We start from the raw sequence: 22,494 nt of genomic DNA, 5'->3' as shown, positions 1-22,494 counted from the left end.
AGGTGGGGCTTGATCCCAGATACTCCCATACGGACACAGGGGTACCAAGTGGCAGTTTAAACAGCTCTACCACAACATCTATCTCCATAAGGAATTAAATTCTTAGGAAATGTATTTCTATGTGGCACTGGTTTCCTTCTTTGATTTTTAAATTCACATAAAGTAAAATTCACTTTTATAGTTTTACATTTTAGTCAATGCACACTTTCATAAACAGCACCTGGATACAGAATTGTCCCACTGCCACCCACCCTTCCTCCCCAGTTCCTCTGCGCTGCTCTCTGGCATCCACTGCTATGGTCTCTGTCCCAGAGGACACCCTTCCCTGCATGTCATCTAAATGGAACCCATGACACAGATGTCGCTTCTCTGACTTAGCACAACTGCATTTGAGATTTGCTCTACCAACACCATGCTTTCCCAAAAAACTTTTTATTTTGAAGTAACTGTCAATGCACAGAAAGTTGTAGAGATAGTTCAGATAGGTCCAGCGTAGCCCAAACCCAGACACTGACGTTGGCACAGTGCTGTGTGTAGTCCTGTATGGCCTTTTACCACACAAGTGGGCCCATGTGCCCACCACCGAGATACAGAACTGTTACAGCACCACGAAGACCCACCTCCTGCTACTGCTTTCTATTCACACCTGCCCCTTGTCCACCCTTCTCTGCTGCTGGCAATCTTCAGGTTTCTCTCTCTTTACACATCTGTCATTGTGAGAATATTACACAAATGAAATCACATGAGACCTGCTGAGACTTTATTTATTTGAAAGAGTTACAGAGAGGCAGAGGCAGAGAGAGAACGAATGAGAAAGAGAGAGAGAGAACGAACTAGAGGGGTCTTTCATCCGCTGGTTCACTCTTCAAATGGCCAAAACAGCCAGAGCTGTGCCGATTCAAAGCCAGGAGCCAGGAGCTCCTTCTGGGTCTCCCACATGAGTGCAGGGGCCCAAGGACTTGGGCCATCTTCTACTGCTTTCCCAGGCCATAGCAAACACCTGGATTGGAAGTGGAGTAGCAGGGCCTCAAACCGGCGTCCATATTGGATGCCGGCACTGCAGGTGGCAGCTTTACGTGCTATGCTGCAGTGCCGGCCCCTGAGACTTCCTAGACGCAGCGGTAACACCCCTAAGTTCCATCCCAACGGCTGCAGGTATCAGTGGTTGGTTTCTGTGGTATGATGTCTCTACAGTTAACCATTCACCTATGGCAGAACATGATGGTGGTTTTCAGTTTGTGGTTATGACAATCAAAGCTGTAGAAAAAGCTGTGCACAGGTTTTTGTGTGGACATCAAATTTCACTTCTCTAGGATTAATGCTAAGGGTATAAATGCTGGATCCTACAGTCAGTGTGCTACTTTTTAAAAAACAGCTAGGGAACAGGCTAATCCTCCGCCTAGCGGTGCCGGCACACCGGGTTCTAGTCCTGGTCGGGGCGCCGGATTCTGTCCTGGTTGCCCCTCTTCCAGGCCAGCTCTTTGCTGTGGCCAGGGAGTGCAGTGGAGGATGGCCCAAGTCCTTGGGCCCTGCACCCGTGTGGGAGACCAGGAGAAGCACCTGGCTCCTGGCTTCGGATCAGCGTGGTGCGCCGACCATGGCGGCCATTGGAGGGTGAACCAACGGCAAAGGAAGACCTTTCTCTCTCTCTCTCTCACAGTCCACTCTGCCTGTCAAAAACAAACAAACAAACAAACAACAACAACAAAAAAAAACACAAAACCAACCAACCAAACAAAAAAACAGCTAGGGGCTGGCCCTGCGGCACAGCAGGTAAAGCTGCCAGCTGCGACACCAGCATCCCGTATGGGGGCCAGAATTCCAGCTGCTCCACTTCCGGTTCAGCTCGCTGTAAATGGCCTGGGAGAGCAGAGGAAGATGGCCCAAGTGTTTGGGCCCACCACCTATGTGTGAGACCTCAAAGAAGCTCCTGGATAATGGCTTCAGCCTGACCCAGTCCCAGCCGTTGTGGCCATCTGGGGAGTCAACCGGTGGATGTAAAATCTCTCTCTCTGTCTCTCCCTCTTTCTCTGTAACTCTTTCAAATAAATAAAACCAATCTTAAAAATAAAAAAAGCCAAATTATTTTCCAAAATGGCTGTTCCAGTTCAAATGAGATATAGAAAGCTTTTTTCCTTGAACATCCTTTGGTCCTCCCTCATTTATAAATCTGCCTTATTCTTGTTTCAACCATCAAACATAATTTACAGGGGCTGGTACCATGGTGTAGCAGGTAAAGTGGTCATCTACAGCGCCAGCATCCCATGTGGGCGCCAGAGTCCAGGCTGCTCCACTTCCGATTTTTCTCCCTGCTATGGTCTGAGAAAAGCAGTGGGAGACGGCCCAAGTGCCTGGGCGCCTGCCACACATGTGGGAGATATGAAAGAAGCTCCCGGCTCCTGGCTTTGGCCTGGCCCAGCCCTGGCTGTTGTGGTCACTTGGGAAGTGAACCAGTGATGGAAGACCTCTCTCTCTTTCTCTCTCTCTAACTCTGCCTTTCAAATAAATAAATTTAAAATTCTTTAAAAATTTTCAGTTTTTATCTTCAGTCCTCGGAAGTCTGATATGTCTCGGTGTGAATTTATTTGGCTTTATTCCATTTGGGGTTCATTTAGTTTCTTTTGTCAAATTTGGGGAATTTTTATTTCTTTAACTGTTATTCAATAATATTCATTATTTCTTTAAATACTCCTTCAGCCCCATTCTCTTTCTCCTAAGACTTCAGGACACAAATGTTCTGTCTTCTATTTTAGTGCCGCAGGTCTCTAAGGCTCTGTTCATTCTTTCCAGTCTATTCTGTTACAAGCATGGGCTGTTCTACTCTTCAAGTTCACGGATTCTCTCTTCTGTCTTCTCTGTTCTGCTGCTGGCTCTATCCACTGAACTTTAAATGTTATTATTTTTGTTACAAAATAAAATTTCCAGTGGTTCTTCTTTTGCCAAGATTTATTTTTTCATTTGTTTCAAGCACATTCAACCTAACTGCAGCATTCTGATGATGGTGGCTTTATCAGGTAACTTTGCCCATCAGGACCCTCTAGGGGCACTGTCTGTGGAAGGCAGAGTGGACAGTGAGAGAGAGAGACAGAGAGAAAGGTCTTCCTTTGCCGTTGGTTCACCCTCCAATGGCCAGCGCACTGCACTGATCCGAAGCCAGGAGCCAGGTGCTTCTCCTGGTCTCCCACTCGGGTGCAGGGCCCAAGGACTTGGGCCATCCTCCACTGCACTCCCGGGCCATAGCAGAGAGCTGGCCTGAAAGAGGAGCAACTGGGACAGAATTCGGCACCCTGACCAGGACTAGTACCCGGTGTGCTGGCGCCGCGGCTCAATAGGCTAATCCTCCACCTGTGGAAGGTCTTTTCTCATCCGAGTTAAGATTTTCCTGGCTCTTGGTATGGCAACAACTTGCAGGTGAACCCTGGGCACTGTAAGTACTGTACTCGGAGACTGTGGATCTCATTCACATCTTCTGTGGGAGCAGCCTCCCCTGACACGGCCCCGGAGGACAAGGCGTGCTGCCTGGTGATGACCCGTGGTTCAGGGAAACACAGGCGCCCTTCCTGATAACACGCTGCGGGGGTCCTGAGTCATGAGTGCGAAACACCTGGGAGCTCTGGCACCTCTCTCGCTGCTGTGCATCCTGACTGGGACAGGAGGACCGCCTCATGACTGCTCCCCACAAGGCTGCCCGATGCTGAAGGGGTGGCTCTGTTACTGCTGGCTACCACCAATTATCTCGATTCTCCACCAGGGTTCCTATCTGAAACCGTCCACGTGGGAAGCCGGCGTAAATGCCTACTACTGGTGTGGAGGCTCGTACTCCCTGGGACCCTGACACAATGGAAAAGGAGTGAAGATCCCAGCTCCCGCAGCTCTCTGAACCACTCCAGCTGGCCAAGTGGAGAGGTTTGGGTCGAAGTTGAGGCTCTTTCTTGGCCTTTGCTGACAGGCGTGCAGTTGGACCAAGGGCAGTGTATTCTGTGACTGTTTATCTGGACTAGAGTGTTTGTTATTCCATTGTAGGGCAGGCATCTGGCCTGACAGCTGAGATCCTATACTGGAATGCCTGGTTCTAGTCCTCACTCCAGCTCCTGCTGATATGTATCCCAGGAGGCAGAAGGTGATGGTGCAAGTAGTGGGTCCCTACCACCCGTGGGAAACCTGGATTCTACTCCCAGCTCCTGCTCTTGGCCACGCCCAGCCCCAGAGGTTGTGGGCATGCAGGGAGTGACCCAACAGATGGGAGCTCTCTTTCTCTGCCTCACAAACAAACAGAACACATACATTTAAAAACAACAACGACTTCTTCAGTTCTTGTTTTGCTTGGCAGCCCCTTTTGACTCGAGAGCTCTCTTCTCTTGGTCTGTGCCAGTGGCTTCTCCTGCACCAAGTCTAGAACACATATGAGACCGAGAGAAAATCCCAGGCCAGCCTCAACGCTGTCCCTCTGGCCGAGAGGTCCCTAGGCCTGGCTTCTCTTTTCCTTTGAGATTCTTACTCACTCATTTGGATGGACCAGAGCTTGTGTATCCACTTACCAAGTCAAACTTAACACAGGCAATTTCCAACTTTTGGTAATTACAAATCAAGCAGCTGTAAGCATTTGTATGTAGCTGAGTTTTCTCTCTACTCGGTTGCCTACCTGGGAGTAGGACTGCTCAGTCACAGGGTTAGGAGTACGTGCCAAGGTCAACGTGTCATTTTACACCCCCACTAACAGTACACGGGACTCCTGGTTGCTCTGACCTTGGCCAATACCTGGTATTATAAGCTTTGTATTTCATCACGCCACTCTCATAGGTGTGTCATGGTCTCTCCCTGCCGTTCTAACGCCTATTTGTCTAAAGGCAACTGAGGCAGAGCATCTCCTGTGCCGGTTTGTCATCTCCATGTCTTACTTGGTGAGGAACGCGAAGCCTCCTCCTGTCTGTTGAGCTGTTTGCGTACTGCTCAGCTGGAGAGCACTACACACATTCCGCTGATGTGGTTTCCTTCCACTCAGCTCCACCACCAGGGCTCCTGAAGTTCAAGACCACTAAACCAAGGCCCGCTCCGTCACCCTGGACTTCCTGACACCCAAGGGTTTGAAAAGTGTTATGAGTGGTCAAATGTACTTTTTTTTTTTTTTTTTTTTTTGACAGGCAGAGTGGACAGTGAGAGAGAGACAGAGAGAGACAGAGAGAAAGGTCTTCCTTCCATTGGTTCACTCCCCAAATGGCCGCTACAGCCGGGACCTGGGCCATCCTCCACTGCACTCCCTGGCCACAGCGGAGAGCTTGCCTGGAAGAGGGGCAACTGGGACAGAATCCGGCGCCCCAACCGGGACTAGAACCTGGTGTGCCAGCGCCGCACTCGGAGGGTTAGCCTATTGAGCCCCGGCGCCGGCCAAATGTACTTATTTTGTACCTACTAATATTCATGACCTCTGAGGAATTCTGGTAGTATCAACTGTGAGATTGCAAGTATTATGCTTATAATTTTAAAGTCAAACACTGACTTCCCTAGTCTGCTTGCTCCTCAATCCAGGAAAACAGATTACAAATTCCTATAGCAGTGTCCACATGATTGAAAAGGGAAGAAAACAATTCCAAGTCAAAAAGCACACGGAACCTGTGTGTCAAACAGAGCATGCCGGCTATAAACGTGAGCGGTCAGAGGGCTGTACCTAGGTCATTCCCAAGGGCTCCGGAACCTGTGGCCGGCTTTTCATGGAGACGGGAAACCTGTGCTGGGGCATCTACCTGCTGCTGCCGCTGCTGCCGCCGCTGCTGCTCCTGCTGCTGCCTACAACATTGAAAAGTGAATGCATGTTAAACAAAAACCAAAACCACAAAAACCAAGACCTAGGAATAAATTCATTATGGGAAAATCTATTCACATGGAACATAGATTGTCCTACAAATAAAACAGTCACTGGATGGACAGCGACACAACGGCAAGCAGTCTGAGACATCTACTTGAAGGACAGCAGTTCTGACCCTAGGAAGCTCAGGTACAGAATCTGAATTCATCTGACAAATCAACAGGTATTTTCCACCATACAATCACCTACTGTACAAAAGGAGTCGCCGTCAGCTGTTCTCACACAGCTGGCATTGGTTTACACACAGCTGATTCTGCTGGAAGGCACTGAACAGCACCTTTGAGGACAGAAGCATCTCACAGCACGAGCTTTCACGCTGGGTCCCCTGCACTCCCTGGAGAGGCGCTCCCTGCCCAGCCCACCTGGAGAGGCCGTGGTCTTCGCACTATATCATCACTTGCTTTCCACTCTCAGCACTAACCTACACCAGCAGGTATTGTTCTGTTTGCCTCCTTTAAAGTGTAAGCTTGCAAAAACACAAATCTTGTTTCTGTTTCCCCAGTGCGTAGAAGCTTGACTATCACATGGTATTTACCACAACTTGATGAAAGAAAGCCACTCAACTCGCACCGTGAAGTTTCCGGTTGTATCCATGCACTAATAGATATTTACATGCTTTTCCAGAGGAAAAACAATGTCATCAAAATCCACATGATAAAAAGTTTAAACAAAATGGTTATGATATAAATATGCAGAGAAATAAGCTTGCACTTAGAAAACATACATGATGGAGCTGGGACTGTGCCATAGCACGTTAAGGCACTGCCTGCGACACCAGCATCCCATATGGGCACCAGTTCAAGTCCTGGCTTGATGGAAAATTTCTTTCTTAATGTCCCTCTCTGTACTTCGCCTTTCAAATAAATAAAATACATCTTTAAAAAATAATTTGAGGGGCCAGCACTGTGGCACAGTGGGTAAAGCCACCACCTGCAGTACCAGCATCTGATATGGGTGCTGAATCAAGTCCTGGCTGTTCCACCTCCAATCCGGTTCCCTGCTAATGGCCTGGGAAAGCAGCAGCAAATAGCCCAAGTCCTTGGGCCCTTGCATCCACATGGGAGACCTGGAAGAAGCTCCTGGCTTTAGACTGGCTCAGCTCTAGCTGTTGCGGCCATTTTGGGGAGTGAACCAGTGGATGGAAGACCTCTTTCTCTGTCTTTCCCTCTCTCTGCTACTCTACCTCTCAAATAAATAAGTAAATATTTAAAAAACATAATTTGAAATGATTTCTATATATAACACACAGAAAACTAAAAAGAAAACTTAAAACAGATGGCAACCTGCTTAAGAAGTCATAACTTAAAAAAAGTATGTAGAGATTAAAAAAAAAAAAAAAAAAGGGACCGGAATTTGAAAACTACCACCATACTGCTCAAAGAACAGCACGTTTTTTTCTAGGATCCCTCTGAATCCTGAATCTTAAAGATGAGCAACCAAGAAATGTCAACCGGTGGAAAATGCAAGGTCCCCCTGTTGGCCTTTCAGCAGGCAAGCAGACACTTGTACGGGTGTAAGGCTCTCGCGTACTGGGTTAGTGGTGCACACGCGGGTCCTGTGTGCCCACTGGCATGTCCTAATTCCGGAATGTGGCATGACAAAGACAGACGGGGAGTGAAGGGATTTCTGGCACGTCAGGTGTGCCTCCATGCCCTCCTCCCACTCCACTGGAGAAATGCACGCAGAATTCAAGGGAGTGGCAGGTGATGCAGCAACTCCAGAGGGATAACTTCTGTTGTACTTTTTATTTTTTTAAGGTAATCGTAAATATACAGGATTACTTTTTTTTTTTTTCTTAAAGATTTAAAAATCATGACTGGGCCAGGCCAAAGCCAAGAGCTCCCTCTGGGTTTCCCATGTGGGTGCAGGGGCTCAAGCACTTGGGCCATCTCCCGCCGCTTTCCCAGGTGTACTAGCAGGAAGCTGGATTGGAAGCGGAGCAGCTGGACTTCATGCGTGGCACACATGGGATGCAGCATTCCAGGCGGTGGCCGAACCATCTGTGCTGCAATGCCAGTCCAAGATCATTATAGTTTTAATTTAGGAAAAATGAGAAATCGTTGTCAACCTTGAACAACTCTGACCCTTGTAGCTGTGACGCGCTGAGAATCCGTTCCAGCAGCCCCCGCTCCCGCTGTGCCTTCTCATGTCTTTCAGCAAGCCAGGGGGGCTGCACAACGAAAGACCACGTGAGTCATGTGTCTTTCACAGCACGGCTGAGAAACCCAATTTCTGCCAATTTGGGTGTTTTATTACCTTATTCAGGGCCATGCAAAATCATCAACTTAAAAATGAGCCTGCTGCAGACTGAATTTCGAGTCCTGCCTGGGTTGCCTTGGCAGGCCCAGACCAATGATTTCCCCGGCACTGTATGGACGTCCCTGCTTTGTAGAAACTCTGCTTTCTACGGAAGGGCTCGCATGGAAAGGCAGTGGCTGGCCTCGGCCGGCGAGCGGTCACGGGAGGCCAGTCACTGCAGGGGGCCAGGATTCCTGTTCCCAGGACTGAACACTCACAGCGGTGGCTTCCTACCCCCAAAGTCACCGCCGGGGCAGCGCCTTCGTAACCTCCATGGCCTGATTCCTGATCATCACGTTTTGGGCAGTGGTTGCAGCTGTTTTGCAAGCAATTCGTGGTATTCCAGAAGCTGGCCTCGACCAGCCCCTCCAGCTTGTCCTGAGGCTGCAGTAAACCCCTAATTTTGTGTTAAGTAATTTTCTGTATAAAACACCTCCAGTGGGGCAGGCCCTGTGGTGCAGTCAAATAACCTCTAGAAGTCTGAATCCTAAGTGATATATCAGACCTAGGCAATCAGGTATTTGCATGCCTCCTTGCTGGGAGACATTTTTTATAACAAAAAGAATCTTGGGGCCAACTACGCATTGGCTTAGTGGGTAAAGCCACCGCCTGCACTGCTGGTATCCCATATGCATGCCGGTTAGAGTCCAAGCTGCTCCACTTCAGATCCAGCTCTCTGCTATGGCCTGGGAAAGCAGCAGAAGATGGCCCAAGTGCTTGGGCTGCTGCACCTGAATGGGAGACCAGAAATAAGCTCCTGGCTCCTGGCTTTGGATCGGCGCAGCTCTGGCCGTTGCAGCCATCTGGGGAGTGAACCATTGGATGGAAGTCCTCTCTCTCTCTCTCTCTGCCTCTCCTCTCTCTGTGTAACTCTGACTTTTGAATAAATAAATAAATCTTTTTTTAAAAAAATGAAATATGCAGCCAATAAAAATAATATTTAGTAAACTGGGAAATGAGTATAACTATTATAGAACGCATATGTGATTTTGTGACTAGAAGAGAATGCGCCCCAAACAGAAATATAAAATACTGAAGGATACTGGAAATTTTTTTTTTTTAATTTATTTATTTATTTAGACAGGCAGAGTGGATAGTGAGAGAGAGAGAGACAGAGAGAAAGGTCTTCCTTTTGCCGTTGGTTCACCCTCCAATGGCCGCCGCGCTGCGGCCGGCGCATTTCGCTGATCCGAAGCTAGGAGCCAGGTGCTCCTTCTGGTCTCCCATGTGGGTGCAGGGCCCAAGGACTTGGGCCATCCTCCACTGCACTCCCGGGCCATAGCAGAGAGCTGGCTTGGAAGAGGGGCAACCGGGATAGAATCCGGTGCCCTAACCGCGACTAGAATCCGGTGTGCCGGCGCCGCAAGGTGGAGGATTAGCCTGTTAAGCCACGGTGCCGGCTGGAAATATTTTCTTTAAATGTTGATATCTTGTGGCCGGATCTGTGGTACAGTAGGTTAAGCTACCACCTGCAGCACTGGCATTCCATAGGGGTGCCGTTTTGAGTCCTGGCTGCCTCACTACTGATCCAGCTCCCTGCCAATGTACCTGGGAAAGCAGTGGAAGACAAACAAGTACTAGGGGCCCTGCACATACATGGGAGAGCCCAATGAAGCTCCAACTCCTGGCTTTGACACAGCTCATCCCAATCATTGCAGCCTTTTGGGGAGTAAACCACCAGATGGAAGATCTCTCTCTGCTTCTCCCTCTTTCTGTAACTTAACTCTGCTTTTCAAATAAATAAATAAATATTTAAAAAATAAATCTTGATATCTCAAGATAAATTTTCTAGAACATTAATTTTATATGTCATTTTAACACTAAATAAAACTTTAACACGGAATTAGGTACTTGATGATACAGAATTATTAGTAATTTTCATGTGATTACTGTTGTGTGACAACAGCATTTGGCTAAGTCAAAATATAAAGCTTATGCATTTTAGAGATACATAGTGAAACAGCTGTAATCTAGATGATATAATGACTGAGATTGGTTGCAAAATAATCCAAGTGGGAGAGTGGAAAGAATGGGAGATGCGAGCATAGAAAACTCTGGTCACTTGTTGCATTTGTCAAATCTGGGTAACAGACAGGGGTTCACTATGCTAGATTCTCCGCTTTTGTATAAATCTCAAGTTCATCATAACTAAAAAATGAAACAGTTAATTTGAGAACTTAAATAAAAGTACTAGTAAGCACTATCTTGAAATTTTAAATATAATTAAGTCTATTAATCACTGAATAAAGACTGGAAATATCTCACATTAGGAGGATATCAGCTGATCAGAAGTTTCCTTCAAATACTTCTGAGCTGTGACTTAAAACAGAAACAGAAAAGGTAAATATCATCTTCATTATACAATCAAATGTACAATGCTCCAATATTTTAGATATTGCTACAATTCTGCCAATTGTGCCTCTAAGATGTTTCTAGATTTCATTGATGCTGAAATGTGGAGGTGTGTGCACCTTGCCACTGAGGGGATGCAATAATAACAGACTACATTCAGCCTTTTGTTCTCTGACCCCTAGGATTCCAGGATCTAAATATCTATTACAGATTTCATAATCTTCAAGATGGAGCTTTATTTCCCTTAAAAAAGAAAAGAAAAGTGGATTTGTGATGACAGTTACTAGCAGATGTCTGTACAGGGTGACATTCTAATTGGCGAGCATATATAAAGCTAGGTGCAACACAAGGCTTTAGGCTTGATGATTCACTTTGCTGTAAATTTTTCCAAAAATACATTCACATGTTCACCAGTCATTTGCAAACACACAAAATAGCCAAAGAAATGTTTAATGTGAAATTTTAATTTGTACCAACTACTTTACTTTTCAAAGTAGGCTTCTCTTCTTTTCCGCAGCTCTTCTGAGGTGAGATCTGTACTTGACGTCTGTGGAATATCTTGAGACATATTTCTGGAACTACCTGAACACAAAATAAACCAGAACAAAAGTAATTTTCCTTACCAATTCAAGGAATATGATATATTCAGACTTATTCTGCTACTATTCGGTACATTTAAGAATGGCTCTAAAGTCTCAGAAAATCTGATGAAGGCAATCCAAATCTAATCACTGATGTACGTCCATGACAGCTGAAGCCGTGACCCATCGCTGCTGTAAGCACATAGGAACATAAGTCCAACAACCAACCTGGTTTGAGAACGCATTAGCTCCATTCTCTTGTGCTCTCTGTAACTTGTTAGAAATGAAGCTGTACCTTCAAAGGCATGGTATTCCTCAAGGCAACTGCAAGAGGATAATCACTCATTGAACCTAGTCTCCACACGCGTCTATCTTCAAACATCCGGGAACTACCACAGCTTAAATGTTGCTATGGTCACACTTGATAATTGTGCCAACCACTCTGCACAAATTGTGAAACAGAGTGGCTAAAAATGAATTACGCAGGGGCCAGCACTGTGCAGTAGCAGGTATAGCCACCACCTGCAGTACCAGCATTTCATATGGGCACCAGTTCTAGTCCTAGCTGCTCCATTTCCAATCCAGCTCTCTGCTATGGCCTGGAAAGCAGCAGGAGATGGCCCAAGTGCTTGGGCCCCTGCACCCGCATGGGAGGCCCAGAGGAAGCTCCTGGCTCCTGGCTTCAGATTGGCATGGCTCTGGTCATTGTGGCCATCTGGGGAGTGAACCAGCAGATGGAAGACCTCTCTCTCCTCTCTGCCTCTGCTTCTCTGTAACTCTGCCTTTCAAATAAATAAATAAATCTTAAAAATACAAATTACACAAAAATACCTAAAATCATCCAAGCTGGTTTCTGTCCCTCCCTGGGCTAATCTAGCAGAGTGTCACCAATCCAAAATGGGAGTGCAAGGCATATGAAGCACTTGGAGCGCCCCAGAGCCACAAGAGTTCTCTGCATAACAGAATCTCAATATTACTTAAGCATTTAAGGAATCCAATTGATGAATGACTTCATTACAAAGTAGAAGCGGGGCTGGCGCTGTGGCGTAGCGGGTAAAGCCGCTGCCTCAAGGCCAGCCCCCACATGGGCGCCAGCTTGAGCCCCAGCTGTCCACTTCCAGTCCAGCTCCCTGCTAATGTGCCTGGGAAAGCAGTGGAAGATGGTCCAAGTGCTTGGGCCCCTACACCCACGTAGGAGACTTGGGGGAGGCTCCTGGCCCCTGGCTTCAGAATTGCCTAGCTCTGGCAGTTGCAGTCAGTGGGGGAGTGAACCAGCAGACAGAAGATCTCTCTCTCTCTCTCTCTCTTTTTTTTTTTTTGACAGGCAGAGTGGACAATGAGAGAGAGATACAGAGAGAAAGGTCTTCCTTTTCCGTTGGTTCACCCCCACAAAGGCCGCTGCGGACGGTGTGCTGCAGCCAGCGCACCGAGCTGATCCGAAGCCAGGAGCCAGGTGCTTCTCCTGGTCTCCCATGCGGGTGCAGGGCCCAAGCACTTGGGCCATCCTCCACTGCACTCCTGGGCCACAGCAGAGAGCTGGACAGGAAGAGGAGCGACTGGGACAGAATCTGGCGCCCCGACTGGGACTAGGACCCGGTGTGCTGGCGCCTAGGACCCGGTGTGCTGGCGCCGCAGGGGGAGAATTAGCCTAGTGAGCCGCGGCACCGGCCTTTTTTTTTTTTTTTTTTTTAAATCTCTCTCTTTCTCTAACTCTTGCCTTTCAAATAAATAAATAAATACATTAAAAAGAAAAAGCAAAAAACACATCTGGAGCTAACATCATGGTTCAGTGCCAGCACTCCACATCGCAGTTCTAGTTCAGGTTCTGGCTGCTCTGCTTCCAATCCAGCTCTGCTGTGGCCTGGGAGGGCAGCAGGAGAGGGCCCAAGGCCTTGGGCTCCTGCACTCGCATGGGAGACCCAGAGGAAGCTCTTGGCTCCTGGCTTTAGATCGGCACAGTTCTGGCCATTGCGGCCAATTGGAGAGTGAACCAGCAGACGGGAGACCTCTCTCTCTCTGCCTCTCCTTCTCTCTGTGTAACTCTGACTTTCAAATAAATCTTAAAAAAAAAAAAAAAAAAAAAAGGAACTAACAACATAGGCCCAGAGTAGGCTTAAGTTTTAAGCTGTATAGCCAATTTGTGTTGGATTTTTGTCAAATCAATTTATATTCTCTGCCTAATCACATACATTTATGAAATAGCTGGTTTGGAGAAGGGTCAACTGACCCCCACACAAGGATTAGCTGTAACTTACTGTTGTGTTAGCGCAGTAGTTTAACCAACTAAAACAACCAGAAGTGAAAAACATAACTGTATCAGTTAAATATAGCCAATACAGTTCTATGATAGCACAGGTTGTCGAAAGTGATTTATGTTTCAGAATATCTAAAAGAGCTGACAGCACACAGCCACTGCTTCTGCAGGGACTGCCCAAACACGTCTGCCAGCAGTACAGGAACCTCCACAAAGCTAGGAATTATCTGCAGCAGTTCTCCAACAATGAAGCAAGCACACAGCGGAATGTCTATACCTTGCATACTGAGCTGAATGGCCCTGCGGAGGTCTGCCTCTTCATCTTCCATGTCAATTTCCTGGCGACTTAGTGCCAGAGCCCTCTGCAAATCCTCCTCCTCTTCGTCTAACATTCCTGACCCATCACTTGCTTCTAAGACTCGTTCCAGGTCTGTTCTATGGGCTCTAAAGAACAAAAGCACTCATAGTGACTGCAGACCACTCTGTTTGAGACATAATACAAAGGCATTTGTGAACTACAGATTTCACATTAAGTTAAAACGGAGGCCACCAACAAATAAGGTCTAGTAATATGAAGATCGCGTAGTAATGTGAATCTAAGTTACTATATTTAATTAATTCATATGGATTCAGTCAACTTCACAAAAAATAAGGTCTACAAGAGTCGCCACCAATGAGAGGACCTCACACTCAGGGTGAGCATGGATTTCTGACTCCTGTAAGGAACACACACAAATATCTTCTATTCTATAATTATTCTATATTCTATTAATTTTTACCTCTGATCTTTCAGTTGTGCTAATTCCTCTCCAATAAGTTTTGGTCTCTGCATCTGCTGGACCCTGATCATCTGCAGGAGTTGGTCGGCTTCACAATCTGGCAGATCACCCTTAACAACAAATATAGAATAACCTAAAAAAGGCAAAAATAAACTCAAACATCTGGTCAAAAATTCCAAACTGATTTACAATGATAGCAGATGGGCAACACAGTACAGTGGAAGAACATGAGCTGAAGACTCGCAAAGATCTGGGTTCAAAGAAGGATTCTTCCTAGCGGAGTGATCCGGGCAGGGGACACGAAGTCTCTGAGCCTCACCTTCTCCATCTCCGTGACTGGCCTAGTGCCTCACAGGTGACCATGAGAAATGAAGGGAACGAGGCCTGTCGAGGGTCCTGCTGACAGTGCTGGCGAGCACGGCCACTCACCCAGTGGCACCAGAGGCAGGCCAAGAGGTGGGGAAGAGAAGTGATCTGGAGCCTGTCCATCTGGCTTTAATCTCAATTCTTCTGGCCGGCGCTGCAGCTCACTAGGCTAATCCTCCGCCTGCGGCGCCAGCATCCCGGGTTCTAGTCTCAGGTGGGGCGCCGGTTCTGTCCTGGTTGCTCCTCTTCCTGTCCAGCTCTCTGCTTTGGCCCAGGAGTGCAGTGGAGGATGGCCCAAGTCTTTGGGCCCTGCACCCGCATAGGAGACCAGGAGGAAGCACCTGGCTCCTGGCTTTGGATCAGTGCAGCGTGCCGGCTGTAGCAGCCATTTGGGGGGTGAACCAACGGAAGGAAGACCTGTCTTTCTGTCACTCTCAATGTCTAACTATGCCTGTCAAAAAAAAAAAAAAAAAAATCTCAATTCTTCTACTTCCCAGCTGCACAGCTTCTGTCAATCACCTCACCCATGTGTTCTGGTATTCCCGACTGTTACCTTCAGTTGGCACGTTCCTCACAGGGCTGTTGTAAGGAAACAATCAGATGTGTGGAACAATGAGTCACCTGTGGAAACAGTGACCTACACACACACACACACATACACACACCCCTTATAACTGAAAAAAATGTGTGGTTCGAGCTCCTAGAGAATTACCCAGATCCAGTGTAATTTTTTATGAATACCATCCTGGAAACCCAGGGTTTTCCCAGGTGGATGTCCCACACAAAACCAAGTGAGAGTGGGCAGACCCTAAGTCAGTCCAATCAATTCAGGTTTTCCCGCATTTTTCTGAAACTTTGTTCCTTGTAATAGGGTATCCTCTGTAAGCATTAACAGACAAAGAAACAAAGATCAAAAGGACACAAGACAACACACTTAACAATTTCTACAAGGGCAAATATATTCAGAGTTCAGATGGTTTAACATGTGTGCTGCCAGTAAAACTGTTTCCAGGTCTTTAATAAACATGAGTTTCCATCAAGAGCAAATTCTCTGGCTTGTTCGAGTGGCACGGTCAAGATGGTGGTTTTATTCAAGCCTCAGGCTGCTGCCTTTCACGTGCTGGGCACACCAGGCAGCGGTCTCAGCATGACACACATGGACCAGAGTGCGGACACGGGAAGCGTGAGGGAGGAGAGGCGATCTGCCTTCCGCAGCCATGCTTGCTTTGAAACACTTTCTGGACTTCAAGTGGAGACGTCTAGGCCAGGAGTGGAAACGTCCGTGTTAGGAGCCTGGCAGCAGGGGAGCTGTGCAGGCTGAAGATGCAAGATGAGGAAACACTGACAAGTAGATCTCCTTTAAAGACATTTAAAGCAATGAGATGACATATAATCAGGAAGTGGTCCAAGAACTGAACCCTGGATCATTTGTTAACAGACTGGGAAGAGTAAGACCCACACGAGGAATCTATCTGAAAGAAGCCCATGTAGACAGTGTTTCCGAGAGGGAGGCGACAAGGAGGCGTGCGCCCAGCAGTGAAGGCGCCCACTTCCCATGCCGGACGGAGTGCCTTGGTTTGACACCCAGCTCTGCTCCTGGCGCCAGCTTTCAACTAACACAGTCTAGGAGGCCGTGGTGATGGCTCAAGTGACGGGGCTCCTGCCACCGGGTGGGAGACCTGCAGAGAATCCGTGGCTCTTGTCTTTGGTGCTAGCCAAAGGCATTTGGGGAGCAAACCAGCAGACAGGAACCCTTCTCTCTCTCCCTTGTTAATACATATATACACACATACATACACACACAGGGAAGATATAATCAGGACCACCAACGTTTGAAGCATAAAAGAGACACAAATGTGTAAAATCATAAAAGTAAAATAAAACACTACCATCCCAACTATGAATTAAAAATAACTACAGTCGCCATTGGTATTCCTAGGGATGGATTCCAGGAACCCCCACTTTTACCTGCCCTCAGACACCAACATCCACAGATGCATGTCCCTTATATAAAATGGAGTATTTGCATATAACCTGTGCACATCCCCTGATATACTTTAAATCAAATCCAGATGATTTATAATACCTAACATCAGAAGTCTTCAAAAAGTTCATGGAAAATGCATATTATGAAGAAACCATATGGAGTTCATAATACTTTGCAGTAAAATAAACTTATCTTTTAATTCTACTTTTCCATGGACTTTTGAATAAATCTCATACCATGTAAACAGTTGTTACACTGTATCATTTAGGGAATAATGATAAAGAAAAAAAGCCTATGTTCAGGGGCCGGTGCCTGTGGCACAGCAAGTAAAGCAGCTACCTGTGGTGCCTGCATCCCATATGGGTGCTGGTTTGAGTCCCAGCTGCTCCAATTCTGACCCATCTCTCTGCTGTGGCCTGGGAAAGCAGTAGAAGAAGGCCCAAGTCCTTGGGCCCCTGCACCTGTGTGGGAGATCTGAAGGAAGCTCCTAGCTCCTAGCTTTGGATTGTCTCAGCTTCAGTCATTGTGGCCATTTGTGGAGTGAACTTGCAGACGGAAGATCGACCTCTCTCTCTCTCTCTTTCTCTCTGCCTCTGTGTAACTCTGCCTTTCAAATAACAAATAAATCTTTAAAAAAAAAAAAAACAATGTTCAGTTTAGATGCAATTTTTTTAAGATTTATTATTTATTTGAAAGGTAGAGTTACAGACAGTAAGAGGGAGAGACAGAGAGAAACGTCTTCCATCCACTGGCTCACTCCCTAAATGGCTGTAATGGCTAGAGCTGAGCTGACCCAAAGCCAGGATCCAGGAGCTTCTCCTGGGGCCATCTTCTACTGCTTTCCCAGGCCATAGCAGAAAGCTGGATCGGAAGAGGAGCAGCCAGGACTAGAATCAGTGCCCATATGGGATGCCAGCGCCGTAGGTGGAGGATTAGCCTACTAGGTCACAGCACCAGCCCCTAGATGCAATTATGTTTAAGATCTTCTGTCCACAGTTGGTGGAATCCACAGCTAGAGGGCCACTGCACATGATAAATAGCTCAGCAGCAAGCAGCATCCCAGGGCTCGGAATATCATCTCTAAATACTAATTTTTTTTAAAGATTTATTTATTTGCAGGGAGAGTTAGAGAGAGAGAGAGAGAGAGAGAGAGGGAGGGAGAGACAGAGACATTTTCCATTTGCTGGTTCACTCCCCAAATGGCTGCAATGTCCGGAGCTGGGCAGATGTAAAGCCAGGAGCCACGAGCTTCTCCTGGGTCTCCCACATGGGTGGGTGCAGAAGCCCAAGCACCTGGGCCATCCTTCCCTGCTTCCGTAGGGAGCTGGATAAGATGTAGACCAACTGAAGCTTGAATGGGCACTCATCTGGGATGCAAGCCCACATCTCTAAATACTATTACTGAAAGGAATCAGGTTTCCTTAGAGAAATGAGTTCAAGTCCAGGGCAGGGAATATATAAGATAAGCTGGCAACATCTTGTTAAATGAGAAAGCAAGCCTTCAAAAGACTACAATGGGGGCTGGCATTGTGGCACAGTGGGTTAAGCTGCCGCCTGCAATACCAGCATCTCATATGGGCGCCAGTTGGAGTCCCAGCAGCTCCACTTCAGATCTAGCTCCCTGCTAAAGTGCCTAGGAAAGCAGTGGGAGATGGCTCCCTGCAACCATGTGGGAGACCCAGATGGAGTTCCAGGGTCCCGACTTCAGCATGTCCCAGTCCTGGTCATCACAACCATTTGGGGAGTGAACCATGAATGGAAGCTCTCTCTGTCTCTCAGTAACTGTACCTTTCAAATACATAAATCTTTTTTAAAAATTCTGTTTTGGGGCCGGCGCTGTGGCGTAGTAGATAAAGCCACTGCCTGCAGTGCCAGCATCCAACATGGGTGCCGGTTCGCGTCCCGGTAGCTCCACTTCTGATCCAGCTCTCTGCTATGGCCTGGGAAAGCACCTACAGGGGAGACCCAGAAGAAGCTCCTAGCTCCTGGCTTCAGATCAGCACAGCTCTGGCTGTTGCAGCCAATTAGGGAGTGAACCAGCAAATGGAAGACCTCTTTCTCTCTCTCTCTGTTTCTCTCCTTCTCTCTGTGTGTAACTCTTTCAAGTAAAAATAAATAAATCTTTAAAAAAAAATTCCATTTTAAAAAAAGAGACCACAATGCAGGGTAGGTATCTGGCTTGGTGGTCCCAGAACAGAGTGCCTGGTTCCTCCTTTCTGATCCAGCTTCCTGGTAATGTGCATTCTGAGAGGCAACAAATGATGCCTCAAGTATTTAAGTCCCTGCCATGTGGGAGACCCAGATGGAAGTGCTGGCTCCTGGCTTCAGCCTGGCCTGGCCCTGGCTGTTGCAGGTGCTTGGGAGTGAACCAGCAGATGAAAAATCAATCCCCTTCCCCATAACCTTCTTTGTCCCCATGCCTTCCAAAACAAAATCAAAAACAAACTACAGGCCAGCGCCGCGGATCAATAGGCTAATCCTCTGCCTGCGGCGCCGGCACACCGGGTTCTAGTCCCGGTCGGGGTGCCGGATTCTGTTCTAGTTGCCCCTCTTCCAGGCCAGCTCTCTGCTGTGGCCTGGGAAGGCAGTGGAGGATGGCCCAAGTGCTTGGGCCCTGCACCCGCATGGGAGACCAGGAGAAGCACCTGGCTCCTGCCTTTGGATCAGCGTGGTGCGCCAGCCACAGCGGCCATTGGAGGGTGAACCAACGGCAAAGGAAGACCTTTCTCTCTGTCTCTCTCTCTCACTGTCCACTCTGCCTGTCAAAAAACAAAAAACAAAAAAACAAACAAAGTACAACAGTCACGTCAGCATCTTGAGAGTAAACTTTAAAATGTCCCTCCTGGCCCACCATGGGACAACTGGAGCATCAATATGAACAATAAGGGACGGGTGTGCAGCCTGGTGGTTAAGATGGTGGTAAGGATGCCTGCAACCTGCACAGAGCATGGGTTTGATTCCCATCTCTAGTTCCTGAGTCCAGATTCCTGCCAATGCAGATTCCGGGAAGCAGCAGGGTCCCTGTCACCTACACGGGAGACCTGGATTGAGCTTCCGGCTCCCGGTTTCTTTCTTTCTTTTTTTTTTTTTTGACAGGCAGAATGGAGAGAGAGAGAGAGACAGAGAGAAAGGTCTTCCTTTTTGCCGTTGGTTCACCCTCCAATGGCTGCTGCGCTGTGGCTGGCGCATCGCGCTGATCCGAAGGCAGGAGCCAGGTGCTTCTCCTGGTCTCCCATGCGGGTGCAGGGCCCAACCACTTGGGCCATCCTCCACTGTCTTCCCGGGCCATAGCAGAGAGCTGGCCTGGAAGAGGGGCAACCGGGATAGAATCCGGCGCCCCAAACGGGACTAGAACCTGGTGTGCCGGCGCTGCAAGGCGGAGGATTAGCCTGTTAAGCCATGGCGCCGGCCCGGCTCCCGGTTTCAATCCGGTTCAGTATTGGCCATTCAAGGCATTTGGGAATGAGCCAGCAGATGGGAGCTCTCTCACCATCTGTCTTTTTCCTCTCTTCTTCTAATAAATTTAAAAATATGAATAGTAACTACAATGGACTGAAACAAAACTGCTTCAATTGATTAGTTTATGATGCTGCTTTTTTAAAAGGGTAAGACAAAACAAACACAAACACTCCAGGCCCAAGAGGTTAACTGCTCATCTTTAGAGGCTACCATGAAACCAATTCTCTCTTAAAAACTGGTAAAAAGAAATATTTTCAAAAAAAAAAACAAAACAAACAAAAAAAAAAAAAACAGGGAAAAGACACCTTCAGTTAGCCCCTCTGGAGACACTCTAACTCTAACCACAGGCAATGAGAGAACCGTATTGCACCCTGGATCAAACTCCAACCCGAGACAGACAGTGAGGCAGAGCCCTGCTGGCGGGGGAGCTGACGCTCTGAACGCACTGTGGTTAGTTCGCCATGGTTATAGCTTCAAGAGTGATTATGCTGCTTGGGCTGTATTTCTAAAAAGCCCTTGCATAAGAGATTTTATTAAAATATTTACAGAGGAAATCACAAGATGCCTAGTACTTACTTCAAAATTAACAGGAGAACAAAGGGAGCAGGGTACAGACACAACAAACAGGCTACAAGGTCACTGTTGAAGCTACACAAAGGGGTTTGCCCCATTGTGTTTTCTTGGTTTGTTTGACAGCTCAGATAAGAGAGCTTGTTTGCTCCCTAAGGGAGGGTCTAGTCAGCTACACCCTCACATGGGGGAGATGCAGTGAAAGGCACCGTGAGAGCCGCACGCTGGCATGGTGCTGGCACGGTGCCACCATGGACAGAGTGACTGGTCTGAGGTCAACACAAGGAGAAAGCACTGGAGACAAGTCTCTGAAAATAAGTGAGGAGACAGCTGGCATTCCAGGAGTTAAGACAGTGTTTTCCTTTCAGTCTTTAGCGGAGATAAAGATCTTCTTTCTCTGTTGATAAGAATAATACAAAAAGTAAGAGTGGAAACTGATCCTCCAGGAGTGGAGGCTCAAACAGAAGCACCCCAAGGGCGCGGGGGAGCTGGGAGCCCGCCACGCGGAGGGGCCGGAGGACAGCTCATCTATGTTAACAGGCTAACAGCACAGGCAGACGCATCAGCAAGCTGACAGGTCTGCTGGCAGACAAACGAGGTTCTCTCAGTTGCTTCCATGTTCTCAGTGGACTATACAGGCAGGTCACAAGCAGAATGTAAGGGAGTGGCAGAAGTGCCTACAGGTTTACAAAAGTGAGTGCTGACACAATCAGCTTGGTGAGTGGTACAGGAATTCACCAAGAAAACACAACAAGAATGTCAGGTGGAACTGAAGGTTCATTTGAAGTCCATTACATTTACTGTACAGCCAATCATATTTTATGTTACTCTGCTGCTCGGTTACAGAAACTGATAACGTCAAGGTCAAGGTTAGGACTTTAGTCATTAAAGAATGATGGGGGGAGAAATTGGGAAAGAAGCTGAGGAATGCAATGAACTGATTATAATGACAAATTACAGAAAATAAGCACAGTAAGTAAAGAAGTGTTAAGGGTGTCAGGGGAGGGATTGGGCCCCATGGTGGGCTTTAAAGAACTATTAAAGAGGTGGGTACTCTGGTACAGGGCCTCCTGTGATCACTTGGGACACAAGCATCCCACACTGGGGTGACCGGCATCAAGGCCCATCTCCACTTTCTTCCTGCTAACACACCTGGGAACAACAGACGACAGTCCTAGAACCTAGCACTTTACCCACGTGGGAGAACTGGACTGAGCCCTGGCTTCTGGTTCTGCAACAGCCCCACCCGTTGTAGCCATCTGGGCAGAGAACCCAAGGACTACAGCGTGCATGCTCGCTCGCTCTCTCTCTCTCTCTCTGCCTTTCAAATAAATCAATCTTAAAAAAATAAACAAAAAAGGAAGATGGCCCAAGTACCTGAGTCCTTGGCCCCGATGTGGGAGACCCAGAAGAAACCCCTGGCTCTGGCCCAACCTAGTCCCAGCCACTGTGGCCATTTGGAGAGTGAATAAGCAGAAGGAAGATCTCTGTAACTCTTTCAAATAAATAAATAAATCTTTAAAAAATATTGGAATGTAAAAAAACCAGAAAGTATAAAATCAAGCTAGGAAGTGGTGTCAAAGAGAAGAAGGTGGTAACTGGACTTGAAGGTGGTGATGCATACTGGTAATGGCAAGGCAAGTGAAGAAAGTGATCTGTGAAAGTAAAAAGGGAGGCAATGGATTGATCATGTAGAAATCAGAAACATGATACAAGAACCGAGGCAGAGAGAGAGAGAAGGGGGCAGTGAGACAGGTCATAACTCGCCAACGAGGAAGACCGCTTTATCTAGAGCCATGCACTTCCAGGGAGCTGCAGTCTACAGGGAGGAACAGGGCCTGAAGGAGCAAGGCGGACCGAGAAGAACACTGGCCCCTGCCCTCAGCATGCAGTGCGGGGCAGACAAGAGAAAAGCCACATTTAGAAGGCCGCCCGAGGGAAGCGCCATCCGCAGGGGAGCGTGGGCGTCAGAGAACTCCAGTGAA

The 22,494-nt window shown here is 47.6% G+C and overlaps 1 protein-coding gene across 4 annotated transcripts in view; it reads right to left on the bottom strand.

Annotated features, from left to right (window-relative positions):
• The window catches only part of ATXN3 (ataxin 3), a 45,541-nt gene that overhangs the window by 4,687 nt on the left and 18,360 nt on the right, over window positions 1-22,494 (bottom strand). For all 4 annotated transcript variants that reach the window (XR_009864803.1, XM_062181296.1, XM_062181297.1 and 1 more), the window contains exons 7-10: window positions 14,128-14,260; window positions 13,626-13,792; window positions 10,999-11,095; window positions 5,666-5,784 (exon numbers count right to left, since the gene is read on the bottom strand). Coding sequence is in view for 3 of the 4 variants with exons in the window: in XM_062181296.1 (XP_062037280.1) it covers window positions 5,666-5,784; window positions 10,999-11,095; window positions 13,626-13,792; window positions 14,128-14,260 (516 nt within the window). In the remaining variant the exon portion in view is untranslated. The remainder of the gene's footprint in view (window positions 1-5,665; window positions 5,785-10,998; window positions 11,096-13,625; window positions 13,793-14,127; window positions 14,261-22,494) is intronic.

This window comes from Lepus europaeus, chromosome 22 (assembly GCF_033115175.1).
Source record: "Lepus europaeus isolate LE1 chromosome 22, mLepTim1.pri, whole genome shotgun sequence".
Lineage (NCBI taxonomy): Eukaryota > Metazoa > Chordata > Mammalia > Lagomorpha > Leporidae > Lepus > Lepus europaeus.
Note: the sequence above shows the minus strand (reverse complement) of the source record. Positions and strands in the feature narration are given on the sequence as shown.